The sequence below is a fragment of the Nothobranchius furzeri genome, chromosome 9, assembly GCF_043380555.1.
Source record: "Nothobranchius furzeri strain GRZ-AD chromosome 9, NfurGRZ-RIMD1, whole genome shotgun sequence".
Taxonomy (NCBI): domain Eukaryota; kingdom Metazoa; phylum Chordata; class Actinopteri; order Cyprinodontiformes; family Nothobranchiidae; genus Nothobranchius; species Nothobranchius furzeri.
In genome coordinates, this window is record NC_091749.1 from 66,578,555 (window position 1) to 66,603,750 (window position 25,196).

General features: G+C 45.9%; 3 protein-coding genes and 1 long non-coding RNA gene across 8 annotated transcripts; 2 read left to right on the forward strand and 2 right to left on the reverse strand.

Moving 5' to 3' along the window:
- The first annotated feature begins 403 nt into the window (after positions 1–403).
- On the forward strand, positions 404–9,195 carry kmt5b (lysine methyltransferase 5B). Of its 4 annotated transcripts, none has more exons than XM_015953253.3 (10): positions 404–814; positions 2,645–2,896; positions 2,975–3,122; positions 3,221–3,386; positions 3,454–3,563; positions 3,805–3,971; positions 4,056–4,075; positions 4,157–4,293; positions 5,144–5,343; positions 5,427–9,195. In XM_015953253.3, the coding sequence occupies exons 2-10, from the start codon at positions 2,734–2,736 to the stop codon at positions 6,896–6,898; spliced, it is 2,583 nt and encodes an 860-aa protein (XP_015808739.1). In that variant the 5' UTR covers positions 404–814; positions 2,645–2,733; the 3' UTR covers positions 6,899–9,195. The 4 variants fall into 4 exon arrangements, with proteins under 4 accessions (XP_015808739.1, XP_015808737.1, XP_015808738.1 ...); XM_015953251.3 differs by having other exon boundaries at positions 404–806; XM_015953252.3 differs by lacking the exon at positions 404–814 and adding an exon at positions 835–997.
- A 1,993-nt stretch (positions 9,196–11,188) lies between these two features.
- Positions 11,189–13,568, reverse strand: crybgx (crystallin beta gamma X). Its single transcript, XM_015953259.3, has 6 exons — positions 13,230–13,568; positions 13,031–13,079; positions 12,688–12,809; positions 12,230–12,365; positions 11,964–12,103; positions 11,189–11,398 (listed from the first exon to the last, which is right to left on the reverse strand). The coding sequence occupies exons 1-6, from the start codon at positions 13,271–13,273 to the stop codon at positions 11,266–11,268; spliced, it is 624 nt and encodes a 207-aa protein (XP_015808745.1). The 5' UTR covers positions 13,274–13,568; the 3' UTR covers positions 11,189–11,265.
- Positions 13,569–13,649: 81 nt separating this feature from the next.
- On the forward strand, positions 13,650–24,909 carry lctla (lactase-like a). 2 transcript variants are annotated; one of them, XM_054731979.2, is made up of 14 exons: positions 13,650–14,259; positions 14,332–14,407; positions 16,897–17,057; positions 17,360–17,447; positions 18,950–19,059; positions 19,126–19,254; positions 19,331–19,426; positions 19,570–19,624; positions 19,696–19,857; positions 21,666–21,940; positions 22,417–22,543; positions 22,627–22,826; positions 22,889–22,952; positions 24,131–24,909. In XM_054731979.2, exons 3-14 carry the CDS (start codon positions 16,965–16,967, stop codon positions 24,244–24,246), a joined length of 1,515 nt encoding a protein of 504 aa, XP_054587954.1. In that variant the 5' UTR covers positions 13,650–14,259; positions 14,332–14,407; positions 16,897–16,964; the 3' UTR covers positions 24,247–24,909. The 2 variants fall into 2 exon arrangements, with proteins under 2 accessions (XP_054587954.1, XP_015808743.1); XM_015953257.3 differs by having other exon boundaries at positions 13,650–14,407.
- On the reverse strand, positions 19,421–24,123 carry LOC129153099 (uncharacterized). The gene is made up of 3 exons (XR_008559296.2): positions 23,054–24,123; positions 22,873–22,971; positions 19,421–19,599 (listed from the first exon to the last, which is right to left on the reverse strand). It is a non-coding gene; the product is annotated as an uncharacterized lncRNA (long non-coding RNA).
- Positions 24,910–25,196: the final 287 nt, after the last annotated feature.

A 25,196-nucleotide genomic window follows, 5' to 3' on the forward strand; every position in this document is an offset into this window, starting at 1 on the left:
CTGTTTGCTGCTCTTTGTGACTTTTTGGCGTTTAGATAAAAACCAACAAACAAACAGAACGGTTTATCTTTTATTTCCTGTCAGTTCATTCGTGTTCCTGTTTTTGTCATTTTTGATAGTTTTAATATTTAAATGATCAGTGTTTGCCTTTTATTGAGACTGGACCTCCACCAGTTTCTGCTCATTTGCAGTTTCCACGTCAACAAATCCGAACTGAAGCATACATTAAAACAGTTAACAATAAATAAAAGATATGGTAAATTTGTCCAGCAATTATTTATCAGGAAATCGTAATTTAAAGTTATAAAAACGGCCATTAACAGTTTAGAAGAGCCTGGTAATAGAACTGGACCGAACTCTGTTCTGTCGAGGTTCTGCTGCCGGGTTCTAGTAGAACTCGTTAGCAGAACCGAACCTGCTCTCAGGGTTCTTAAGGGCAGCGTATGTTTGTTTATGCAGCACTACTTTTGTGTACATCCGACGAACAAAAAGTATCCAAACATTTTCCAGTTTTACTTTTACTTACAAGGTAAATAAGTAAACGTAAACAGCAGTGCCGGTTTACCGAGTGTTACCCCGGACCCAGACGTAGCGTGTCTCGGTTCGGTGCAGTTGAACAGAACTGGTGGCGGATTTGTTGGATCTACTTTCTCTCGGATGGCTGTGCTCCGGTCCACCCTTGCCTGTGCCAGGCCGCCATCTTGAATTTTAATGTTAATTTTTAAAGAAAAAAATAATAACAATGTGTTTCCTGTTATAAATGTTTTCAGAGTGTCGTGGCCGGCTCGGATCTGGTTGTTTTACCGGTAAGCCCGTGAGTATTCGGTGTGGTGGGTTTGGGACTTTTAACGCGTGTAAATAATCCCTCAGCGTGATATTTACCTGCTAACAGCCGCTGTGATAAATAATGTTCCGGGCCACTCATTTCCTCACAACCGCCGGAGCTTTTCTCTCCACGGCCGTCGGCACCTAAAACGACGTTTGAACCGTGCTGCAGGTGAGAGCTGTGGCCCGGAGAGCTAGGCAGGCTATCGGCTTCGAGCAACCCAAGCTAATAGCCGTGAGAGTCGGTATTAAGAGCCGAACTCCGCCGGTTTTGTGATCGGTGTTATTTCTGTGCTGCTGAGTGTCTGAGTTAATTTATTTAGTGATTAAAGTGACGAACAGAGAGACGTGTCGTGTTTATAAGGAGGGTGACGCTCCAAGTGGGTTTAATCGGAACTTTACGCCCTTTTTATGTGGGTTTTTTTTTTTCGTGTTTGTGAGCTGCGTTCGGTGATTGTTCGCGTGAATGCCTAACAGGAAAGCCGTTAGGGGATGTGCAGCCATCGGGCATTTGACGGCCCCGTCCCCTCACTGCTCTTTGGGCTAACGCTTTCTGGCTGTGTTGGTGACGGTTGCTGCTTTAAAATCTCCGCAGCATCTCCAACATTTGGTGACGGAGATGTTGGCGTGGCCTTCCGGGTTCCCACAGCCTCATTATCCTGATCGGAATGCTCTTTGATTGGCGCTAAAGCTAACCTGTAGGCTAGCCGGTGCCACCAGTGTTCGGGACCGCTGCTGCCCCGTCTCTCGGGTCGAACCGTAGCGTCCGTGAACAATCAGCGGATTTAAACCAGAACACTAAATACTTTTATGTGCTTTAATGACAGTGGAGAGGACTGAGCAGCTGACAGCAAGCTGCTGCTGAGTTTGAGGTTACCACTGAGGGGCGCTGCGTGATTATATAAATATAAAGATGAGGTTACCCATCCGAGCCATTACATTATGACCACCGACAGAAGAATCCTCACCAGGCAGTGCGGGACCCGTGTCCTGTTGGTTGTTTCCAGTGATCCATGAAAGGAAAACCATAGGATTTCTGTCAGATCCATAGACGAGAATTACTGATGCATGTAGATAATGAAGTCTGGCTCGTGTGGTTCGTATCCAGTAGACGAGCTGCTGTTGGAAGTGTCTTATAGAAACTGTTCAGAACATCCCAGGATGTTGTGTTTGGTTCAGGATGTGCATGCTGGCCCGAGCCCACCATCCAAGTAACATCAGATCTGGACCATGGAGCAGTGGAAGAAGATGTTCTGATCTTTAGATCACTTGTTAACAGCTCTGGTCTACGTTTTTCTCAGCAGAAGACATGGCACCAGGTGCATAATAGGGAGGAGAATCAGCAGAGGCAGTGTGATGTATGATCTGGCATCTGTGGGATGCTCTGGATAAAGAGGTCAGATTCATAGACGGTCTACTGCAGATGGATTCAGAACCGCAGCAGAACTTTACAGGCTGCTGTGTTCTGAGTTACCACGGGGGGGCACTGTAGGGCCACTTCATTAAAGCCTGAAATCTAAAGTCATACTTTTCTGAAAACCTTCAGCAAAATTCTGAGTTTAGCTCAAAATAGCAGATGGCCTGTGTTTTTCTCTGTTTTTTTTTTTTTTTTTTTACTTTTTAGGAAAAATTACTGGAGCTCCAGGGGAGTCTCAGGGCTGGGGCTGGTCCGGTTCTGGGGCCCTATTACGCTCGTTGTCACATTCGTACCAACAGCCAGAAACTATGTTTATGTAAACTAATTCATTTTGACTAACGACAAGCATCAAATCTGCCCTCTGGATGTCTGTAATCTGTGGTTTTTCTGGTTTGCCTCCAGGTTTCAAACTCCAGACCCCAGTCTTCCCTGCTCAAGAGCATTGCGTCATCTCAGAGACTAAATGCGACTGAAGCAGGGGGCTTGTGGGCATGAAGTGGCTGGGCGAATCCAAGAACATGGTAGTAAATGGCAGACGACACGGAAGCAAGTTGACCAGCGAGCAGCCTGTGAGTCAGACTCGCTCTCAGCACCCCCAGCGAGCGTCTCAGCGCCAGAACAGAAGCCACCCAAGAAACCGAAGATGTAGCCGCCGTGAGTCCGTGCTGGTGCTGCAAACCGACACAGAGATCCAGCCACCTCCTAACACCTGTCTGTGTGTGGTTGTTTCAGGGTGTAATGCTGCTAGTCTGGAGGCGGAGCGGCGTTACGTGCCCTCCTCAGGAATGACTGCTAAGGAGCTGTGTGAGAACGACGATCTGACCACCAGTCTCATTCTGGATCCGTATCTGGGCTTTCAGACTCACAAAATGAACACCAGGTCAGCTCACCACAGCAGCAGGCCCATGTGGGGTTCTCTAGATGTCAGTCAGACTTGACCTCAGTTTGTTTTTTGTGTTGCTGAATGTTTGCTGGCAGGTTTCGACCAATCAAGGGAAGACAAGAGGAGCTGAAGGAGATCATCGAGCGCTTCAAAAAGCACGACAACCTGGAGAAAGCTTACAAAGCTCTGATGTCTGGAGACTGGTGCAGGAATGTTTTTCTTCACAAGTCCAAGGCTCAAGAAAAGCTCTTCAAGCAGCATGTAAACACTGTTGGTTCTTCCTGCTGGTCTGTGTGAGAGATCAGCGCTGACGTTGTGTTTTGTACAGGTGTTTGTTTATCTGCGAATGTTTGCTGCTGACAGCGGCTTCGAGATTCTGCCCTGTAATCGCTATTCCTCGGAGCAGAATGGAGCCAAAATAGTGGCCACAAAGGAATGGTGAGACCCTCCTGCACCTTTTATAACCTATGATCTGGTCCAGAACCCCCGATCCAGTTCAGAACTCCTGGTCTGGTCCAAAATCCCTGATCAACTCTTGATTTCCGTCCCAACCGCCAGACTTTCATGTATCTAAAGTCATGAGGTCTTTAGGTTTCTGCTTCAGATACATTTCAGCTCTTCAGTTGAATATTTCTGGATGAATGTTCGTTTGTGAAGCGTCTCACCTCTGATGTTTTAGGAAAAGAAACGATAAGATCGAGTATCTGGTGGGCTGCATCGCTGAGCTGTCCGAGAGCGAGGAGAACATGCTCCTCAGACACGGCGAGAACGATTTCAGCGTCATGTACTCCACGCGCAAGAACTGTGCTCAGCTGTGGCTCGGGCCCGCAGCCTTCATCAATCATGGTATCTGTCTTCACACTCGATCTTAGAAGAAGTGGAATTGTTAATATCATTTTTATCTAAATGAACTCGTTCTGTTGCTTTCAGATTGTCGACCAAACTGCAAGGTAGGTTCCTCGACACGTTTGTCGGGTAGCAGCGTGTAAACACAGAACCGCGCTGTAACCAACGGGTTTACGTGTTTCCAGTTTGTGTCGACGGGGCGGGACACGGCCTGCGTGAAGGTTCTGAGGGACACGGAACCAGGAGAGGAAATTTCATGTTACTATGGAGACGGGTTCTTTGGAGAAAACAATGAGTTTTGTGAATGTTATACGTGTGAAAGGTGAGCTCAAAAACGTGAGTCTGGATTAAATTAGGATCTTTATGGATTAACTGGATAAACAACAACAAGAGCTGATTCTGTTCACATATTGGATCAAAAAGGTCAAAATCAGTTGGTTGATCGTGAAAAGTCAAGGAGGTGCGACTTTCCTGGTTTCCTTGTGTGAACACGGCTCAGGAGTTCCGATTCGAACCGACTCCAGTCGGCTCTACTTGCATAAGCCGAAGGGAAAGTGCTTGTTTACAGAAAAGGTAAATGGCCTGTATTTGTATAGCGCCTTCTAAGGGTTCTGCAACCCCCCAAGGCACTTTACAACACCATCAGTCATTCACACACTGTTGGGGATGAGCTACCATGTAGCCAACTCTGCCTAGAGGTGCACTGACAACTCAGGCACCACCGGTCACTCTGACCACCACCAACAAGCAAGGCGGGTCAAGTGTCTTGCCCAAGGACACAACAGCAGCATTCTCTGGTCAGAGCCGGGATCCAACCTGCAACTTTCCGATAACTGGCCGACCTGAGCTTCTGCTGCCCCAGAGACAAATTAAAACACAGACTTGCACTCCCACATTAATAATAATAATAATATAATTAAGACACAAGGAGGAGAACCACACCCCTGCAGTGTTTTCACTGGAGCAGAGAGGAGTTTTCCAGCTGGAGCCAGGAATGACAGGATTCCATACCAGCCTCCGCGCTTCACTCCAGAGTCTAAAACTCACATCTGATGTTGGGAAACGATGGATTTATATTTATTCAGTCACAAACACATCGCACTTTACTCCGGCTGATAGGTTGATGCTGATCAGCTGAGGTGGTCAGGGTTTTACTGGTGTTTTTATTGCAGACGAGGAACTGGAGCGTTCAAATCCAAAGCTGGGCTTCCGGCGGAGGTCCCGGTGATCAACAGCAAGTACGGGCTGCGGGAAACTGACAAGCGTCTGAACAGGCTGAAGAAGCTGGGAGAAGGAAATCCAAGCTCAGACAGTCACTCTGTGGGCTCCCACACCGACGTGGACTCTCAGGAAAATCCAAAAACACATCAATGTAAGAGTCTGCTGGAGCTTCAGGTCCTGGACTGGTGGGATGGTGTCTCTCATTTATAAATATGTGTCTCTGTTTGTCTGCAGCTGCCAGAAACAGATCGTCGTCATCTGGCCTGAAGTATAAAAACAGGACTCAGAGCAGACAGATGTTGTCCCGAGCCCTCTCTACCTCATGTTCCAAACAAGGTCGTGTAAACAATAACAGGGTACCAAAGAGACTAAGGTCCAAGCCGTCGCTCAGCAGTGTCCGGCTGCGGAGTCGTAGGAGGGGGGCGGAGCCTAAAGCATCAGCCAAATCCGAGGCTGTCCAGGTGGGCCTCAGGGACTCGAAGGTGTCTCTGTGTAAAGGCATTGCTGTCAAGGAGGAAGATGGATCGGACCTAGTGGTTCTGGGCCAGAAAGGCTGCCTGACCCGGCACGCCGCCAAGGAAAATGGTAGTCTTCCAGCCGTGGAGAGCAGCGAGGGCAGCCAGTGTTCCGCTTACAGGACTCGCAGGTCCACTCGGACCCTCGTGAAGGCCCAGGAGCTGGCCACTGGGGTCAAACTAGAGCCCAGTGCCATGGACGGTTTGAGCCCAGTTCCTGGCGGAGTGGTCATCAAAACCGAGCCTGCTGACATGGACGAGTACCTCCACCAAGGATCTGGACTGCAGCAGCCGGTGTTTGATGCCAGCTACACCAGAAAAAGTGCACGCACCAGCCGGAAACGGCCAGCTTGGCTTCGGACAGAGCGGACGATTAAATGTGCGGGCTCAAACTGTGAGCCGTTCTCACCGGTGGCTGCAAGCCGTGCCTCCAACTTCTCAGACTGTGGCAACGTGTTGCTGAGCTTCGCCGACAGACACAGAGACTTAAACGGCACCGCCAACAGCAGCAAGGCGCTCCGCAGGGACAAGGGCAAGAGCAGCTGCCGCTCACAGGACAAGGCGAAGAAGAAGCGTCGCATCACGCGGTATGATGCTCAGCTGATCCTGGAAAACAACACGGGCATCCCAAAGCTGACACTCCGCCGGCGGAGGGACAGCAGCAGTAGCAAGACCAACGACCCCAGCGAGCACGTCGGCTCTTCCACCGTCAACTCTGCCTCTTCCAGTAAAATCAGCATCAAGTTCAGCAAAGACCACGACAAGGACAAGGGTAGCTCCTACATCGCCAAGCTGAATAACGGCTTTGCGCCAGTGGTCCACAGCAACGCCACCAAGCTGAAGATCCAGCTAAAGAGGGAGGACGACGCTCGCAGAATAGCCCAGAGCAAGATGGAGACCATGTCTTACAATAGAGACATGGCTCAGAGCCTAGAGAGTAGGAACGGTGGACATCGGACCCAGAAGGTCCTGGCAGAAACATCTTCTGATGAAGATGAGGAGGAAGGAGAGGAGGAGGAGGAGAACGATGTTGACGAAGATGACGACGACTACTTCCACAATGAGTTTGAGGACGATTTCATTCCACTTCCTCCAGCAAAACGGCTGCGACTCATCGTGGGTAAAGACTCCATAGACATCGATATCTCCTCCAGGAGGAGAGAAGACCAGTCTCTGAGGCTGAACGCGTGAGCATCGGACATCCGTGTAAATAAAACGGGCCGCTAAGCGACTGTTCTGATTATGTAATTAAAAAAAAACAACTAAAATGCTGAAAAATCAATCTAAATGAGGGTGCTGTTGACCTTAAACAAACCTCTGCTTTTCACTTTAATCCTTTTAGTTCTAATCATAGAAATCCCATTAATCAGTGTCCTCCCTCAGCCCGCCCCGGCTGCAGAACCGGGCCGCCCCCGGCTGCAGAACCGGGCTGCGTTTCAGTAATCCGGAGTGAAACAGAGTTTGTTTTAGGTTGATCTTCTTGTTTAAATGATGCACTTGTTCTGTCCATCATGGACGTGTAGAAAGTGTACAGTTTGGTGATCGTCCCCTCTGTCTCACAGGCAGGTTTTATTGTTTGTTTTTGTCTCATCATGTGTGACCACCAGTCTGTCCTGCTGCTGCCATGTTCTCATCACAGAACCAAACCTAGATCCAAATCCAGAACTGGAGATGGGTCCAGACCCAGACCCACCAGTAGAGTTCAGGTCTCTTTTAAAGTCACAGCTTTTAATAATAATCACCAGTTGTCCGTTGACATCAGAACCATCATTCTTTTACTCCTCAACACCTTTGTTTCTTCTGCTGCTAAAATCAAGAACTAAACACTTAAAATGCAGATATTAAGACGTGCACCAAAATAATCAGCCAATCAGTGGCATGGTTTACTTGATTTGCAATCAGCTGATCTGTAACTCAAACATCTGTTTGTTTTTTTTTTTGTTTTCTTTTGAAGGCATCACGCCAGCAACAACAGCTTCCATGTTTGTTTTCTCTTCCAGAAGTTAAAGCTCTTCTGATTTCTTATAGAGAGACTTCTTTATTTAAAGGTGGTTTTGTTTTCTGAACCTTTTTACTGTCTGGTTGTTTCTGTCAGACCCGTTTTTATGTGGGCGTGGTTGTTGAGACCGGCCTCTGATTGGCTGTTCACGATTAAACAAGCTGAGTTTATTTGATCTGGTTTAGATGTGGACGGAGTTCATTGATTTTGTCAGACTGAAGCCAGAACAATCTGGGTCTGCAGAACCAGATGGGTCCATTTTAGTTGGTATTTAGAGCATAGATGGGTACATGATCTAAAATAACCTTTGAAATGGGATAAAATTATGTTTTGTTTTCTTTTTCATTGTCATTAAAATAAACTTAAGGATGTTTAGACTGGATTAAAGTTCAGCCCACGTCTGAATGCAGAGACGATGTATGGGTCAGAACATCAGCTGAGTGTGTCATCGCATTTACATTAAACACACAAGTAGAAATGTGAACTGCAATGTTTGACATTGATGGTCAGATATGGGGCGGGGCTTAGTGGAGCCATTTCCTGCTCTGTGATGACATCATGGCACTCATTACTGGTAATCAGGAAGACTTCCTTAACCTGCTCACAATAACTCATTCATCAGGATTTTTGCTTTAAAGCAAATGAAGTGGCGTTCACTGACACTACAGTCTGTGTGTACAATTGTGTTCTCTCTTCTTCTGTGGTGCTAATTTGAGTTCATGTTGCTGGGGGGGGGGGGGGGGGGTGATGGCGGAGCTGACTAACCCAACACAAAGTCACGTCTAGAAGAGTTAGATGATGGAGATTAGACGTGTGAGTGGAGGAGGAGCTCATCTCCAGGTGTTAAAAGGAATCTTTGTTTTTGGTTTGTTTACAAAAATTTGTTGAATTTGAACCAGAAAACTTTTAGAAAAATATTTTTTATAAAATGTTTCTTCATCTCCTGAGCGGGAAGTCCATCTTGCTCTCACACACACAGATGTTGCACTGTTGTACATTTCCGTTGTCCCCTGACTGACAGCTGCGTGGACCAACAGCGAGCCATTGTCCCTCTCAGCGCCCCCCATATTTGTCTGCTTTTCTGTTCTGTCATGTAGGAACGGACAGACCGAGGGATCAACTGAATGTTAACCCCGTTTCCTATGTTACTGTCCACATCACCAGCAGCTAATCAGCGTTGTGACCCCGCCCCTTTCCTCTGTCGGCCACTCAGACGTCTCCATCACACACTGTAACCTCTTCCAGGTGTCCGTCTGTGCTCGTGTCCAATAGACTGCTGTCACAACTTCCAGTGAACTCAGATGTACAGAAACCAGTGGGAATGGGTTGCAGACGTGTTAGCGTGTTGCGTGGGTAGCAGGAGACATGTAAAGAGAATTAAAAGGGGCAGTGCGTATATTGTCCAGTATGTAAATCATGTGAACACATCTTGTACTTATTTAACAGTTTTGAATACTTGAGAACTATATAAAGTTTCTTTGTGACTCTTGTTGCCTGAGTGGGTTTTTAGTTGCAGCTGATGATTTATGAGTAAATGTGTCTTAACTGTAAACCAGCTAAAGGTGTAAACGCTGGAGGGAGATGTAGTGCCTTCTACCACCCAAGGTGCTTAATTACAACACAAGTGGCCTGGTGCGATTGATTCTGAACCGCAGTGGCTCTGGTCCCTATCGGATGGAGGCCGGAGCAACAACATATTTCCATCATTTTTCAGGTTCCATGAATTCACCATTGGAAAGTGCTAATTCATGCTCACAACAACAGACCAAGTTTTTAATTCATCTATTTAAAGAGCAAGTCACCCCCAAATAAACTTTTTTTTTTTTTGCTGATAAACTAAATAAACGAGTGTCTAATCGTGCTGCAGACACGTGTAGTCAATAATTTGGCACTTCAGTGCATCTTAGTTAAAATTTAAATATTCTGCCTAAAACTGTCAGTGTTGTGCCGTTGTCAGGTAAAAACTCTGCACTGTATTTTAATTTAAATCTGCCACCGCTATTGGCTAAGAAGTATGCCATGATGTAAACTGGTACATTATGATGTCACAATGCTGTCGTGAGCCTGAGTGTGTGTGTATTTGTTAGCGGCTCCGCCCTCTCTGTCTGCTAGGCAACAGCATTTGTTGCATTTTTCAAACTGGAAGTGGGAGTGGAGTTAGACTCTGGTAGGGGGTGACTTGCTCTTTAAAGAGCAAGTCACCCCCTACCAGATTCTTTCTCAACTCCCACTTCCAGTTTGAAAAATGCAACAAATGCTGTTGCCTAGCAGACAGAGAGGGCGGAGCCACTAACAAATACATGCACACAGGCTCAGCGACATTGTGACATCATATGGTACCAGCTAACATTCTAGGGTACCTCTTAGCCAGTAGTGATTTGGCAGATTTAAATTCAAATGCAGTGCAGAGTTTTTACCTGACAACGGCACAACACTGACAGTTTTAGGCAGAAAATTTAAATTTGAACTAAAATGCACTAAAGTGCAAAACTATTGACTGCACGTGTCTGCAGCACGATTAGACACTCGTTTATTTAGTTTATCAGCAAAAAAAAGTTTATTTGGGGGTGACTTGCTCTTTAAAAACTCAAGGAAGTTTTTTTAATCCAGTGGAGAAACTTTAAAGAGTAAGTCACCCCCAAACCAACCTTTATTTAGCTGATAAAGTGTAAACAAATGTCTAATAGTGCTTTTGACACAGGCAGTCATTATTTTGATATTTATTTAATAGTCTCCCTAAAACTGTTTAGTGCAGCACCCTCTTCAGCTTAAGTCTGCACAACATTTGAATTTGAGTTGGTCTTTGCTGTTGGCTAAGTTGCTAGTTTCTACTTTACGACTTCTGACGTGGCTGATCTGCACAGCACTGCAGCTAAGTTTCGACCATGCCCAGCTGGCTCGGCCTCACACAAGCGGACATGAAACGATACGGCTCCAGAAATCCTACCCTTCCTTCCCTCTGGTGAAGGACGTAAAGAGCAGTCCTCTTCTAGGAAGCCTGCTGCTGCTTCTCTGACATATGTGTGTGTGTGTGTGTGTTTGGGGGAGGGTACATTGGAACTTTGTCCACCCCCAGATTGAAAATCCTATCTGCGCCCCTGCCCGTAGGCTAACAGTAACACGACTCCAACACTGACTCTGTGACATGGATGTTTTATCTCCACAAACAACACAAGCCTGAAGGCGTTCTATTTTATGGAACAGCTAATGCTAACGGTTAGCTTCTACTACATAGACGTGGTCAGCTTCTATTATTGGCTCCTGAATGCTGAAACCAATAACTGCCTTCCCTGTGGCGAGCCAGATGAGTGAGTTCATGAATGTTTAGTGACAGTGTGACGCATCTGTCAGGATTTTTTTAACCGAGTGCTTTTATGTCTGTTTTCTGTTAAACTCAGAGTGACCGATCATTTTTCCATTAAAAAAAAAACTGTTTCTCAGTGAACCCGCTCTGTAAGCCACAATAAAACAATGACAAAATGTTTTCATTACTAAAATAGTCTTTATTGTGTATCAAGCTGACAGGTTCTTTGAGTGTTTGGTTTGGGTTGGTTCTGGTTCAGTTGAAGCGGACTCGACGCATAGAGCCCACGGTGATGCTCTGGCTGTTCCAGTCGGAGAAGTTGTTGTAGTCTCGTTTCTCCAGAACGTAATGAGGTCCTCTGTAGTTGGGTTCCTGATAGACCACCCATCTGAAACAGAACATCATGGTCCAGTGAGGAATTCTCTCCAGTCTCCAGCTGCTTCTGATTAAAATTTTCACTTATTAGACACAAGCTAATGTTGATGGAGTGCCACAGGGCTCTGTGTTAGTAACACTAAACCACATTGTTTCTATGCTGATGAAGCTGTATTTTATCAAAAAGCTGCATGAATAAATCAGTTGTTTCTAGGGTGTTTGGTTCTTTGATTAAGTTTATGCACAGTGCAGGTTCTGTCCTGCATTGTTTTTGGTTTTTTAGAACCTTCATCTTTTAGCTGCATAATTCTGGTAAATTTAAGATGTTCCCTCCTGTCTCAGTGATGGAACAAAACCAATTAGGTTATGTTGGATCACATTTCCTTTGTATAAATGTTAGATTTTAGTTGAGTTGGTGTCGAACTGAGTTTAGAGCCTCAGAGACATGAAGCTACATCAATGTTCAGCTGATCACGGAAAACAGCTGCAGAACTCATGTTTCGCAGGGTTTGTTTTAATTTCTGACATTTTAGTTTTGGAAGGAACAGAAATAGTTCCTGCTGAACACTAAGACTCACGCTCCTCCCAGGACGCGGATGGAGGCCACTCTGTTCAGGTTGTAGCGACCCAGCAAGTTGGGAATGTCGTCCTGGATCTCCATCTTCTTCCCAGAGAAACCGGCTCGCTCAAACAGCTGAGCTCTGGGAGTGTTATTGTCCTGAAAACCAGAAACACAAACCCAGATGTGGCATTCCTATGACTTTGTGTAGAAGCTGTTCTGACTCTGGATCAGGTTTCTGGTGGTTCTGATTTCAGCCTATGCCGGCTCCGTAATGGGTCTCACCTGTTTCACGGAGCGGACGGAGGAGATGCGGTCGACTTGGGCGCACCACTTGTCGTAGCAACTGTACTCGCCCCGGTCCGACATGTCCCACAGGTACTGGCGGCCCCGGTAGTTCTCATTCTCGAACCCGACCCATCTTCAGGAGACATCAAGAACAAACAGAAGTTCATTTTCACCTCAAAAACCAAACTAGGTCAAGTGAAGGTTTCTCCCAGTTCTGGTCCTGTTACAGCTTTAGTGGCCAGTTCTACTCCTGGGGGACCTGAGTGGTTCCTCTTGTCCAACACACCTGATTCTACCTATGTAGGCTCCTCAGGTTATACAGAATCACCCTTTAACTTAAACCAGGTGTTTTGGAGCAGACCAGCAGGATCCAAGCTCCACATGACACCATTCCTGGTCCTGGTCCTTAGAAGATCACGGATCCTGATATAAATGGACTTTTAAGGTGGACTTACGCTCCGCTTTCCACCTGTACAGAGTTACATCTCTCTGGGAAGTTCTTGTCACTGATCCTGGGACAGTCGGAGTTCAGGTCCAGTCGTCTCCCAGTGAAGTTTCGCTGCTCAAAAAGGGTCACCTGGGGGTGGAGACGAAGGGACAATCACAGCGATCAAAGGTCAAACAACATGGCTGGACCAGGGGTTCTGGTTTTACCATCCTGAACTTTTCTATATGTTTTTAATCTCCTTCAGAAGGCTGGGATCATTCAGACCTCAGACATCAAAACAAGCATTTTTACAGATAGATGTCAGAGCTGCTGCCAGCTAAACCCCCCCGACCCGATTACGCTGGACTCACCCTCCCACTGGACCCATAGAAGGCACGTTGGAGCACGGACCCCAGCTTGCTGCACATAGAAACAGGTTAAATATTAAATAATTATAAATATTTGGGCCTTTTTTGGGTTAAATGTTTTGTTTGTGTTTCCAGGGGCCCCTGCTCCCTTCACATCGGGCTCTGGGTAAGGCCCGTTTGGAGCGCGGTGTTCTGAACATACCTGGTTTGTTGGGCTAGTCCTGGAGCCTTAGTGAAGATGTTCATGTCAGCTCTGCGGAGCCACAAAAAGGGCCCTTAAATATGTGGGGTGGAGGCAGCAGACCGCTGCCAGAACTCTCAGAGGGGTTCTACAGCAGCCGCCGGGGCCCTCCAGGCCTTTCATATGCTAAACACAAACCCGTGACGTCCCCGGTTTCACTCTGCTGTCAAAGTGCACAAAACAAACACACACTGAGTGAATGCAGACAGACAACGACCAGAGTGCAGTGCCAACAGTTTAGCTTTGAACATTTCAGCATTTTCCCTTCAGCAATGATCTGGAAACATGTCGGTGAGTGTGTGGTGGGGGGGTTACCCTCGATGGCCCGAAGAGATGATTTCAGATTTAAATGACCAGGAGCAGCACTTTGGTATGTTTCAGAATAAGTGAGTCAGAAAGCAGCTTTCTGATTGGCTGAAGCACAGGAACCAGTTTCTCCCTTGCTCAGAATTATAATTACGTGCAGACTCAACTTCCCTCTCAGGTCTCTAAACATTTCAGTTTACATTCAGAACTCCGGCTGTGGTAATAATCCTACAGAAATAAACATGGAAGCCAACAAACACGCGGGCTTTAAAGCAACACGAGGCTGTTATCTGCAGCAGGGAAGACGCCGACTGTTCATGAAAACGTTCTTCTGTTCAACAAGTTCATTAAACTTGTGATGTGACAAATTAATGGCTATTTAAAGATACTAGTTCAGACTGGATGAAACCAGGATGAAACAGAACCGACACAGAGAGAATCCTGTTTACTCAGCAGATTTACTGTCACTGCTCATCGGTGTGTGCATGTGTGTGTGTGTGTGTGTGTGCGCGCGCGCGCGCTCTCATGAATGACTGAACGTGCCCTGGATGCTTCACTCTATTCGGTTTCTGCTGCAGCAGCTGCTGAGCTGACTGGCCTGGCCCAGAAGCTCCAGGACTTCTCTTTTCTCCTGGAGACGGATGCAGCAGGTCTGACTCTGTCGCCCTGATTACCTGCATCACAGGTGAGAATAAAGAACTTCAGAATGCTGAAGCGAGGAACCCTGAAGTTGTTCCACCTGCTGGTTTTCATGCAGTGTGTGTCATCTGAGGGAGACTTTGACTGGACCAAGAATGAGAGAACACCGTTCTACTACAGCACCTTCCCAGCAGGTACCCGGCCCGTTTAACCCAACAGGGTCCAAAGCATTTTAAAGGTTTTTTTCGTTGACAGATTGGAGATCTTCTTAACATCTTTGCTCCTCAAACTTTCCTGGGTTCTGACTCTGGTTTATGTCGTCAGGATCTGAAATCTGACCTGTTCCAACTGGTTCATGATCTGTTGATCTGACTTGATTTTTACTAGGAGGTCGATTTTAACCATCTGTGATCTTCAGGTTATGATTAGAGTCCACCGGTCAGAGATGTTAGTAAGATTTAGGTGGAACTGGTGATGTAGCCCCGCCCCCTTTGGAGCTCTGTTGACCCTTTGCAACCACGTCACCAGATCACGTGTGTCCGCCATGGTGGATGTCAACAGTGAGTTATGAGTGTTGAAAGGATGGCAAAAGTGGAGACTGAGGTTGTTTTTGCCAGTTTAGCAGAGCTCCTACTAGTTCAAGCCCGGTTCACTTGTCAGGGGATTCAGCACACCTGGGATCAGGTCGCTTAGAAACAGACCCACACTCTCTTCCTGCTGCTGTCTTCACCGACATTTTCAAAAACCACACCCTACACTATTTACACCATTAAGTGATGACAGCTTCAATTACCACCTATGACAGGACTTCAAAGCGTTCCAGGGAGAGAGAGGGGGCTATTATCGAGGCGGGCGACCACAGCTGCGGCTGCAGGGTCATCTGTGCCTGTAGTGGCAGCGTCCCCCGAACCAGCTGGTTAGGGATGCTGCCAAGCTGAAGGAGGAGTCCTATCAGGTCATTTTGGCCTGTGGGTCTCCAGAGGCAGCTGATGGGTTCCAACTGCAAGGGGATCACACTCCTGAGCCCAGGTTAAATCTATCCAGGGATTCTGGAGAGAAGGGTCTGTTGGATAGTTGAACTTCAGATCCAGGAGGAACAATGTGGTTTTCGTCCTGGCTGTGAAACACTGGGGGGTTTTGGAGGGTGCGTGGATGTTCACAAAACAAATCTGTGTGTATTTTGTGGACGTGGAGAAGGCGCTTGACCACGTCCCTCAGGAGGACCTGTGGGGGGGGGGGTACTTCTGTAGTATGGTACAAGTCCCTGTATGACCGGTGTCAGAGCTTGGTCTGCATTGCCGGCAGTGAGTCGAGCTCGTTTCCTGTGAGAGTTGGACTCCACCAGTGTTGCTCTTTGTCACCAATTCTGCTCATAACTTATGTGGACAGGATTTCTAGACGTTCTACGTTCCTACCCTCACCCATGGTCGAGCTTTGAGTAATGACTGAAAGATCAGATACAAGCGACCAAAATCAGTTTTTTTCAGCAGGGTGGCTGGGCTCCACCTTAGAGATAGGGCGAGAAGCTCGATCATCTGGAAGGAGCTCAGAGCATACCAGCTGCTCCTCCACATCGCGAGGAGCCAGGTAAGGTGGCTAGGCCATCTGGTTAGGACGCCTCCTGGACGCCTCCCTGGGGAGGTTTTCCGAGCACATCCAATCAGGAGGAGACCTAAATGAAGACACAGGACACACTGGAGGGAATATGTTTCTCATCTGGCCAGGGAACACCTTGGCATTCCCCCAGAGGAGCTGGTCCAAGTGGCTGGAGAGTAGGATAGTCTGGGCTTGGGCTACTGACCTCGCAACCCGACCCCGGATAAGCGGAGGAAAGTGGATGGATGGATGGATATTTAAATTGATTACATCTCTGGAGTTTCTCCATGAATCAGGTTGTCATGATGTGGGGTAAATGTCTAACCCACGACATACAGAATCAGTACCGAGTCGTTGGTAAAGGTTGTTAAATAATAATTTATTAAAAGGAGAACCAAGGGAGCGACATAAAACGTAGCTGATATCTTCAACGGGAATCCGGTGCGGGAGATCTGCAGACAGACAGGAGTTGGAACCAACTCGAGGGGGGAGGCACAGGGAATCTGAATGACGTGGAGGACTCACAGTCTGGAGAGGGAGATCATGGCTCGAGGGGGGAGTGGTCCGATCTGGGTTGACGGGGTTATCCTGATGTTGAGATCCAGAGAGATAGAGACGTGGAGGGAGCTGAGTTTGTAGATCCAGGAGAGTATAGGTGGGTTACCGGAGGTGGCTCTGGCCAGGGAGAGGCTGAGAGGTGAACGGGGTTGGAGTTCCAGATGGTGTGGGCTCCAGATTTCTGCCAGTCAAAGATGAGGGTGAAGGTTTGTCTGGTGACAAGAGCAGGAGGTCAAAGGGCAAAAATTCCAATATCCAAAAACATCTAATTCTCAAAGGTTAAAGGGCTTGAATAAGACACAAGTGGCTAGAAGGTACCCAGGTCGAGTAATCATCCAGCAAAGTGAAGGTGTCTTTCAGCTGCTTAAATACTCCCTGGCTGGTTGATGAGGAGTCTGCAGCTTGGCCACCTCCGGACACGCCCACCTGCAGAGGGAAACTCAAAACCAGCGAGTGATGTCCAGAAACAACCCAGACCGTGACACAGGTGCGATGAAGTTGTCGAGCTCCGGTTTGTGTTGCTCTGCAGGGTTCTCGTGGGGCGTCGGCAGCTCAGCCTATCAGACTGAAGGAGCCTGGAACGTCGATGGGAAAGGAATGAGCATCTGGGATGCATTCGCTCATAAAACAGGAAAAATCCCCTCCAATGAAACAGGAGACTCGTCGTGTGATGGATACTATAAAGTCAAGGTGAATCTAAAATTCCCCCTTAAAGTTTAAAAATCTGAAGCTAAAACAATTGATGGGTTTGAAATGTTTCACTTTGGTTTTAGATTTTAAATCGTGTAATAAATAGTGAAATGATTTTGTTTTTCACCACCTTCGCAAACAAAACCATCAGAATTCCATCTGAGTGTTTCTTTTCTCTGAAAGCGAGGCTGATTTAACTCAGTGGAAAATAAAAACTCATTTGTTTGGAGTTTCTGTCCCGGACCATGTGTGTTTCTGTTCAGAACCAGAATATTTATCACGATGTTTTTGCCGTTTTGCAGGATGACGTGACTTTGATGAAAGACATGAAGCTGAATCATTACCGCTTCTCCATCTCCTGGCCCAGGATTTTACCCACCGGCATAAAAAGTAAAAACTTTTATATTTTAGTTCAGATATTTTACTGTAAGAGGTATAGAAACACGTTTTTACATCAAAATACTTTAAAAAAAACAAACGGCAGTCAGATGGGAGGAGACCTTATTATCTATTATAATTTATTATCACTTAGCTTGAATATTTATTTCATAAAAATCAAAACAGAATTCAATGAATTCCTGAACAAACCTAGAGTTAGAAGCAACAACAGAATGTTTTGGATGTTTGTTCATCAGCAGGAGGCGGTACCAGAACTGGTTCTGGATAAAAACAAACAACTAAAGGTCCAGTTCTGAGTTAGGTTCTGCCTAACTTGTAGCTCCTGTAGAGGTCAGGCCTTCACTGTTGGATGACCTATGACCCCTGAGGTGACTGAACCCAGGTGAAGTCCTCCCCAAGAGCTCCATTTACCAGCAAACTGGACCTTGAGACTGGACCTGACCTCTAGAGCAAGCCTTGAAACCCATTTTTGGTAAAACCTCCTTTCATATCTGGTCCTGACACCCGATTCTACCTTTCTGACACTTTCCTGACAGTTTTTGCTCCTTAAAAAACATTTTTTATGTAAGCAAATATTTTCTATGAAAAACACTTTTCAAGATCATAAGATGTGCCACATTAAACTAATTGAAACCTTCAAATAAAAACAAAAATGTGTTAATAAACAATCAAGAGCAGACGAGGGAACTAAATGCTTGTACCTTTGAAGTTAAAAGGTAAAAACTTAAGATCATCAGCAGAGACTTTACTAAAATGTTACATAAAAAGGTATGAAAGCATCAAATGAAATACAAGTGGTAAATGGCCTGTATTTGATATAGCGCCTTCTAGAGTCCTGGAACCCCCCCAAGGCGCTTTACAACCAATCAGTCATTCACCCATTCACACACACATTCACACACTGATGGTGATGAGCTACAATGTAGCCACAGCTTCCCTGGGGCGCACTGACAGAGGCGAGGCTGCCAAGCACTGGCGCCACCGGTCCCTCCGACCACCACCAGCAGGCAACGTGGGTTAAGTGTCTCGCCCAAGGACACAATGACAGCGACAGACTGAGCGGGGCTCGAACCTGCAACCTTCCGATTATGGGACGAGCACTTAACTCCTGTGCCACTGTCGCCCATAAAATACAAATAAATAGGACCAAGAACAGAACCCTGTGGAACCCCAGGCATGAGAATAACTGATGCTGATTCAACAACACAAATATCTCTAAACAATAAATAAAATGTTAAACAATCCATATCTGTAACAGAGGTTTTCTAGTGAATATGATGCTAAATCACGATTGACTCTTCTCCAAAGCCTGTGATGATTGATCGATTGATTGATTGATTGATTGATTGATGCATGTTCATAAATGACAGCTCGATTGGGTAACTTCTCTGTTTTAATGTAAGCTGGTTAGCTCAAACAGGCCACAGTCATTAATAAAACTAAACATTAAAATTCTCACCGGTGGTTTTATTAATGATGTAATAAACTCTCAGGTGAGCACATCAACGAGAAGGGGATCCAGTATTACAACGACCTGATCAACCAGCTGCTGGACAACAAAATCACACCTGTTGTCACTCTGTATCACTGGGATTTACCGCAGGTGAGTTCTGACCCTGCAGGTTAGCGGTTCTGGTGTCGGTTCCTCGCTGAAACAGACTTCCCGCAGGTGCTGCAGGAGAAACATGGCGGCTGGCAGAATGCCAGCATCATCAACTCCTTCAACGACTTTGCCAACTTGTGTTTTGAGAGGTTTGGAAACAGAGTGAAGTACTGGATCACCTTCAACAACCCATGGGTATGTTAGGTACCAACTTCCTGTTTGCTGCTGTAACTTTTGACCTGTTGGGTAGATCAGTGTGTTGTTTAATCAGTCCATAGCTGTGGAGGGGTATGAAACAGGAGAACATGCTCCCGGATTGAAGCTGAGAGGATCTGGAGCTTACAGAGCAGCTCATCACATCATCAAGGTAAGACGGAATGGTCCAGGGCCCGGTTCTTCAGTCTGGTCCGAGACGAGACGTCAGAATTCCTAAAAGCAGCTCCAGGATCCGACTCCAGAGAGGAGAATCAGAGTGGAACATGCTAACACCATCCTGTTGGTTCTTCACAGGCTCACGCTAAAGTCTGGCACACGTATGACCTGAAGTGGAGAAGTAAACAGAAAGGTGAGACCTGATCTTCAGGTTCTGCTCTGTGCTCATTTCAGAGGATAAACGGGTCTGGGTTCTGTCATCAGGTCAGATTGGGATCTCTCTAACTGCCGACTGGGGAGAACCAGTGGACATTTCCAGCCAGAAAGACATTGAGGCGGCGGACCGGTACATTCAGTTCTACCTGGGCTGGTTCGCTGCTCCCCTCTTCAGCGGGGACTACCCTCACGTCATGAAGGACTACATCGGTAAGCTGAGGGTTCTTAGACCCAGTGGCGGATTTAGCAATTTGGGTGCCCAACGCAAACACAGACATGGGGCCCCCTTTCACAAAACTTTGGACAATCTTATCTTTAACTGGATTTGCGAAACTCCACTTTCTTCTGACATGAGTTATTCTCACTTTTTATTAGTCCTCCTCTTATTTCCTGTCTCTCTCTCTCCCTTTGAGTGCCTTCAATATTTGCTCTGCTTTGTTCTTCCTGTCAGTGCTCCTCTGCTTTTGCCTTTCTTTTTTTTCTTTTATTTTCTACTTTGGTCTGTTTTCCTCTCTTTAAACATTTTCCATTGTCTTTCATTTTCTGCTTCCTTTTGATGTTTACATTTTAAAACGACGTCACTTTCGGAAGTGAAGATAAAAGCTTTTTTAAAGCAAGCTGCTTCTTCTCTTATTGGAGCCACTAGGATAACTCCATTTCATGCTTCATGTTTTGACTATCGCTTCGAGTTTGTTACAAACGCTCCCGCCTCTCTTCTTCTTTTTCTGCTTTCTCTTCTTCTTATTTGTGGTCTTATGGCACTTGGCAAACAACAATTTGGTGCATTACTGCCACCAACTGGATTGGAGGGGAATGACTACCAATCACTTCCTGTTTGTGCATTGGCATCTTAAAGGAATAGTCCATTGTGGCATTAACAGAGGGGTGCCATCAGTCAGGGCTAGGGGGCCCCAGGCGGCCTCCGGCCTGTGCCTAATGGTAAAACCGCCCCTGCTTAGCCCTCCTAATCCAGATCAAAACTTCTAACTGGGTCCTCGTCAACAGACTTTCCTGTACTAGTTTAAGTGGTTCTGGATCAGACGTTCTCCAGATCTTCTGCAGGTCTCTTGTGGATCTCAGGTGTACATAAAATCTAACCGTGCTTTAGAACCTGGACCTGAGAGATCCCCCAGTGAAACATTAGGGAGGAGAATACTAACACAATAAATCTGGATCAAAATCTTTGGACAGAACCTTAAGACATACTGGCCGTTTCTCAATATGCATACTTATGTGTACTTGTGTGTACTTGTGTACCCACGTCTTTGTGAAACGTCATCAACGATGGCTCAAGGACTGTTCCAATCCTAAGTATGCATCATGGCAAGTTCGCTCAAAGTTCCCGGATGTGTTCTTGCTCTTCCTTTTGAATCAAGGATGCATTAATGCATCCTTCTGTGGACTTGGGACAGCAGTTACCCACAATGCATTGCGTCAACCTTTCTCTACTATCAATCTAACAACTATAGAGTTTTATATCAGAAATAAGAATAAACAAATATTAAGTTGTCTATTATTGTAAATAATTGTGTAACCTGTAAAATTTGCCGTGTGTATTTGGGTTTTACTTTTCATGATCCTTCAAAAAGCTAATTAGCTAACCCACTATCAAAATAAAAGCAGAATAGCTCTGTTTTGATGAAGAACAAATTGTTTAATTCATTTAACAGCAGAAAAGGCTGGTATTTTATCAGTTTTGATCAAACGTGGTCCAAATATAATACAACTAATATGTTTTTGTTGTTATTTTGTTATTTAATGAACAAACTAAACTTTTATTTTTATATCTGGTCATTTAACCGTAGCTAGAAACAAGCAGCGCTTGTTGCCATGACGCAACAGAGTATTGTTCTGTTCCAAATGCCATCCTCACCCTACCGTACTCGGTAGAACGGACTTTCTGGTGTCTATGCCAAGAGCATACTTGTCCAGTACACAAGAATGCACTAATGTCCTTGAGTTTTGAGAAACGGCCTCGGTCTGTTTCCTGACGTCACTCCTGACCTTTTGACCTCTAGGCAGGAAGAGCGGTCAGCAGGGTCTGGGAGCTTCTCGGCTTCCTGTTTTCTCACCTCAGGAGAAGAGCTACATCAAAGGCACGGTGGACTTTCTGGGGCTGGGACACTACACCACCCGCTACATCACTCAGAAGAACTTCCCATCAGGCCTTGGGGACAGCTACTTTGCAGATCGGGACCTGGCTGAGCTGGTTGACCCACGGTGGCCTGATCCTGGTTCTGAGTGGCTCTATTCAGTCCCCTGGGGCTTCCGACGCCTGCTGAACTTTGTTAAGGTACAAACGTAAAGCCTCGCCAGTAGGACCGGATCCATGATTGAAGGTGTCCGTACCAGGATATCATTTTTTCCACAATTCCACGATTTTTTTTAAAAATTTTTACAATTTTCTGTTAAACTTTCATGATTTGGGGTTTTTTTTCCATTAGAAAAGCCAAAGTTTAACTCTGATAGGAAGGAATTAGTCACTGATGTATTTAACTGTTACAAAGTCCTGATCCAGACCAGAACCCCTGATCCAGACCAGACTAGCCACTGGTTCGCTCCTCATCTTGTTTTGTTGCCCTTCCCAGCAGCCAGGCGTTTCTGTCATCTGTTAAAGCAGTTCTGGATCAGGAGTTCTCCAGAGCTTCTGAAGGTCTAAAAGGTTTTCCTTTGGACTTTGGCTAACTTTACAAACGGTGATCTGGATGTTTGGACTCAGGAGGATCAGGTTCTGGATCTCTGGACAGTAATGTGGGTTGTCCTTGACAGGCCCAGTATGGAAACCCGATGATTTACGTGACGGAGAACGGCGTCTCGGAGAAGATGCTTTGTACCGACCTCTGTGACGACTGGAGGATGCAGTTCTTTAAGGACTACATCAATGAGATGCTGAAAGGTGACAGTTTTCTGTCTGGAGCAGGAACAGGAAGTTGTTCTGGTTGGTGTTACGTCTAAAAGTGTCCTCATGTGAACTCACAGCTGTTAAAGACGGTGTGAACGTTAAGGGCTACACAGCCTGGTCCCTCCTGGACAGCTTTGAGTGGGATGAAGGATTCTCACAGAGGTTTGGACTCTTCTTTGTGGACTTCAGGAACAAAAACAAACCTCGCTACCCGAAGGCTTCAGTCCAGTTTTATAAACGCATCATCAGCTCCAACGGCTTTCCCAACCCCAGAGAGGTAAGAAAAAACATGCTCAGCATTTAAAATCCTGTTTGACTCGGACCTGTTTGGTTCTCCAGGTGGAAGGATGGAAGAGGAAAGCTGTGGAGACGTGCTCCTCCAGTAACCAGCTGCTGGCTGCAGGTCGGTACCACGAAGGACGCTGAGAGGAGGACACACACAGAAAAACTCATCAAGCTGTCATTTTTTCTCTCATCAGCTAGAAAAATGTTTAAACTCCACACCAGCAGGTGATGATGATTAGGTCCAACTGTTGCTATGGAAACAGGATGGGGTTCTTCAGGCCTTTGAAGCTTCATCACAGAAGTCCTGAGATGTGAACAGAATCTGATAGTTAGGAGGAAGTTCCTGATCAGAGTCTTCACACAGTTTTAACTCATGGTTTTAAGCCTCTACACGAGTCACCTGTTCACAGGAGTTACCCTTAAATCCCGAGTAAACGCATTCTCTATGGGGTGCTGATTACTGAGTAAAGCATCCAAAAATTGAACCTCAATTTAAAACATTGAAAACAAAGATTTAGAATTAAATCCAACCATGCAAAGCTGAACCTAAATGTTATATCTAAATAAAAAGGTGGAGATTTTACACTAAATATGTAAACCTCCCACTGTCTTTATGGGTGACCCCGCGAGGAAAGTTGACCATTGAGTAGGGTTGATGGTTTATCCCTTGAGGTCCACATGGCAGAGATGAGGTGGTGCTCACTCCTCACCCCTGCCATGTGGACCTCAAGGGATAAACCATCAACCCTGCTCAACTTTCCTCGTGGGTTCACCCATTAGGAGAGTGGGAGGGTTAAAAAAACATCCAGAGTCAGACTGTTGTAAACAGAAGAATTACCAAAATAAAAGTCTGAGTCCCTTTGATGGTTCAAGGGGGCGACGGTGGCACAGGAGTTAAGTGCTCGCCCCGTAATCGGAAGGTTGCAGGTTCGAGCCCCGCTCAGTCTGTCGCTGTCGTTGTGTCCTTGGGCAAGACACTTAACCCACATTGCCTGCTGGTGGTGGTCGGAGGGACCAGTGGTGCCAGTGCTCGGCAGCCTCGCCTCTGTCAGTGTGCCCCAGGGCAGCTGTGGCTACATTGTAGCTCATCCCCACCAGGTTGTGAATGTGTGTGTGAATGGGTGAATGACTGATTGTGTTGTAAAGTGCCTTGAGGGGTTCCAGGACTCTAGAAGGCGCTATATCAAATACAGGCCATTTACCATTTAAGTCAGTTTAACCATGATTAGAACTAGAGTTGTTTACAGTCCTGATCCCTGGTTAAACAGATCCCAGAACAGCTCTGGTGTGTTTCAGATCCGCTAATCGGCCACATGGAGATGGTGACAGAGATCGTTGTTCCTACCGTGAGTACGCTCTGCATTCTCCTCAGCGCCGTGTTCTTCATGTTCCTGCTGCGCCGACGCATCTAGGATGCCTCCTGTTTTCCTCCAATCAGAGCTCAGAGACCGTGGAGCTGAAGAAGCCCGACTTCATTTATTTATTGTTGCTTTAACTGTACTGCTCGTCTATCTGAAGAGAAGCTTATTTTCAGGTTGAAAATAAAATTCAAAACAAGCAGAATCTCCTGATTTGTGAGTCCTTCTAGAACCCTGACTGATGACCTTCGGTTTTAATCAGTGAGCACGATCCAACCCCCTGGTGAACTCATAGTCGTGTGTGTGTGTGAGCCTACATCGATCCATCAAAACACATTTCAGATTGATTCAGACCCTGTTGAAGATTTTAGTTTGCCTTTAATATCAGATGTGTTGGAGCAGAGAAACATCTAAAACATGCAGCCTAGTGATTCTACAGGACCAGAATTTGGCATCAGATTTGACTGAGATAGTATTTGTAATTTTTTGTCCAACCCTGATGAAATACATTTTATAAGAAAAAAACTGAGCCGTGGATGTAAAAGCTGATAAATAGAATGTGCATGGTTGCCAAGTCCCAAGCAGTGAGTGTGTGAGAAACACATTACTGTCTTTGCACGCTAATTAATTAACACGTGGCTTTTTTACATAGCAAACTGAAGTTACAGTGTTTTGCCAGACTGTATCATCAAACTTAATGCACTATTCATCTGTACTCAAATCAAACAAAACATTTAGAATCAAAATTAAATTATATTTGAATTTACAAATTAAACACAGTTGTCGAAATCTTAATATACGTGTGTTGGTTTTAAAATCTAAATAAAGAAAATCTCACTCCAAGACTTATTTTAAGTTGGCAGACAGCCCTGTTACCCATCATGCAGAAAAAACGAGTTTACAACATCAAACCTTGAAAAAAAAAACTTGATTGCAACATCTAGGTGTTATGTCGAAATGTGTTTCCTCGTCAAAAAATCTTCCACACTCATGGTCGCTCCAGA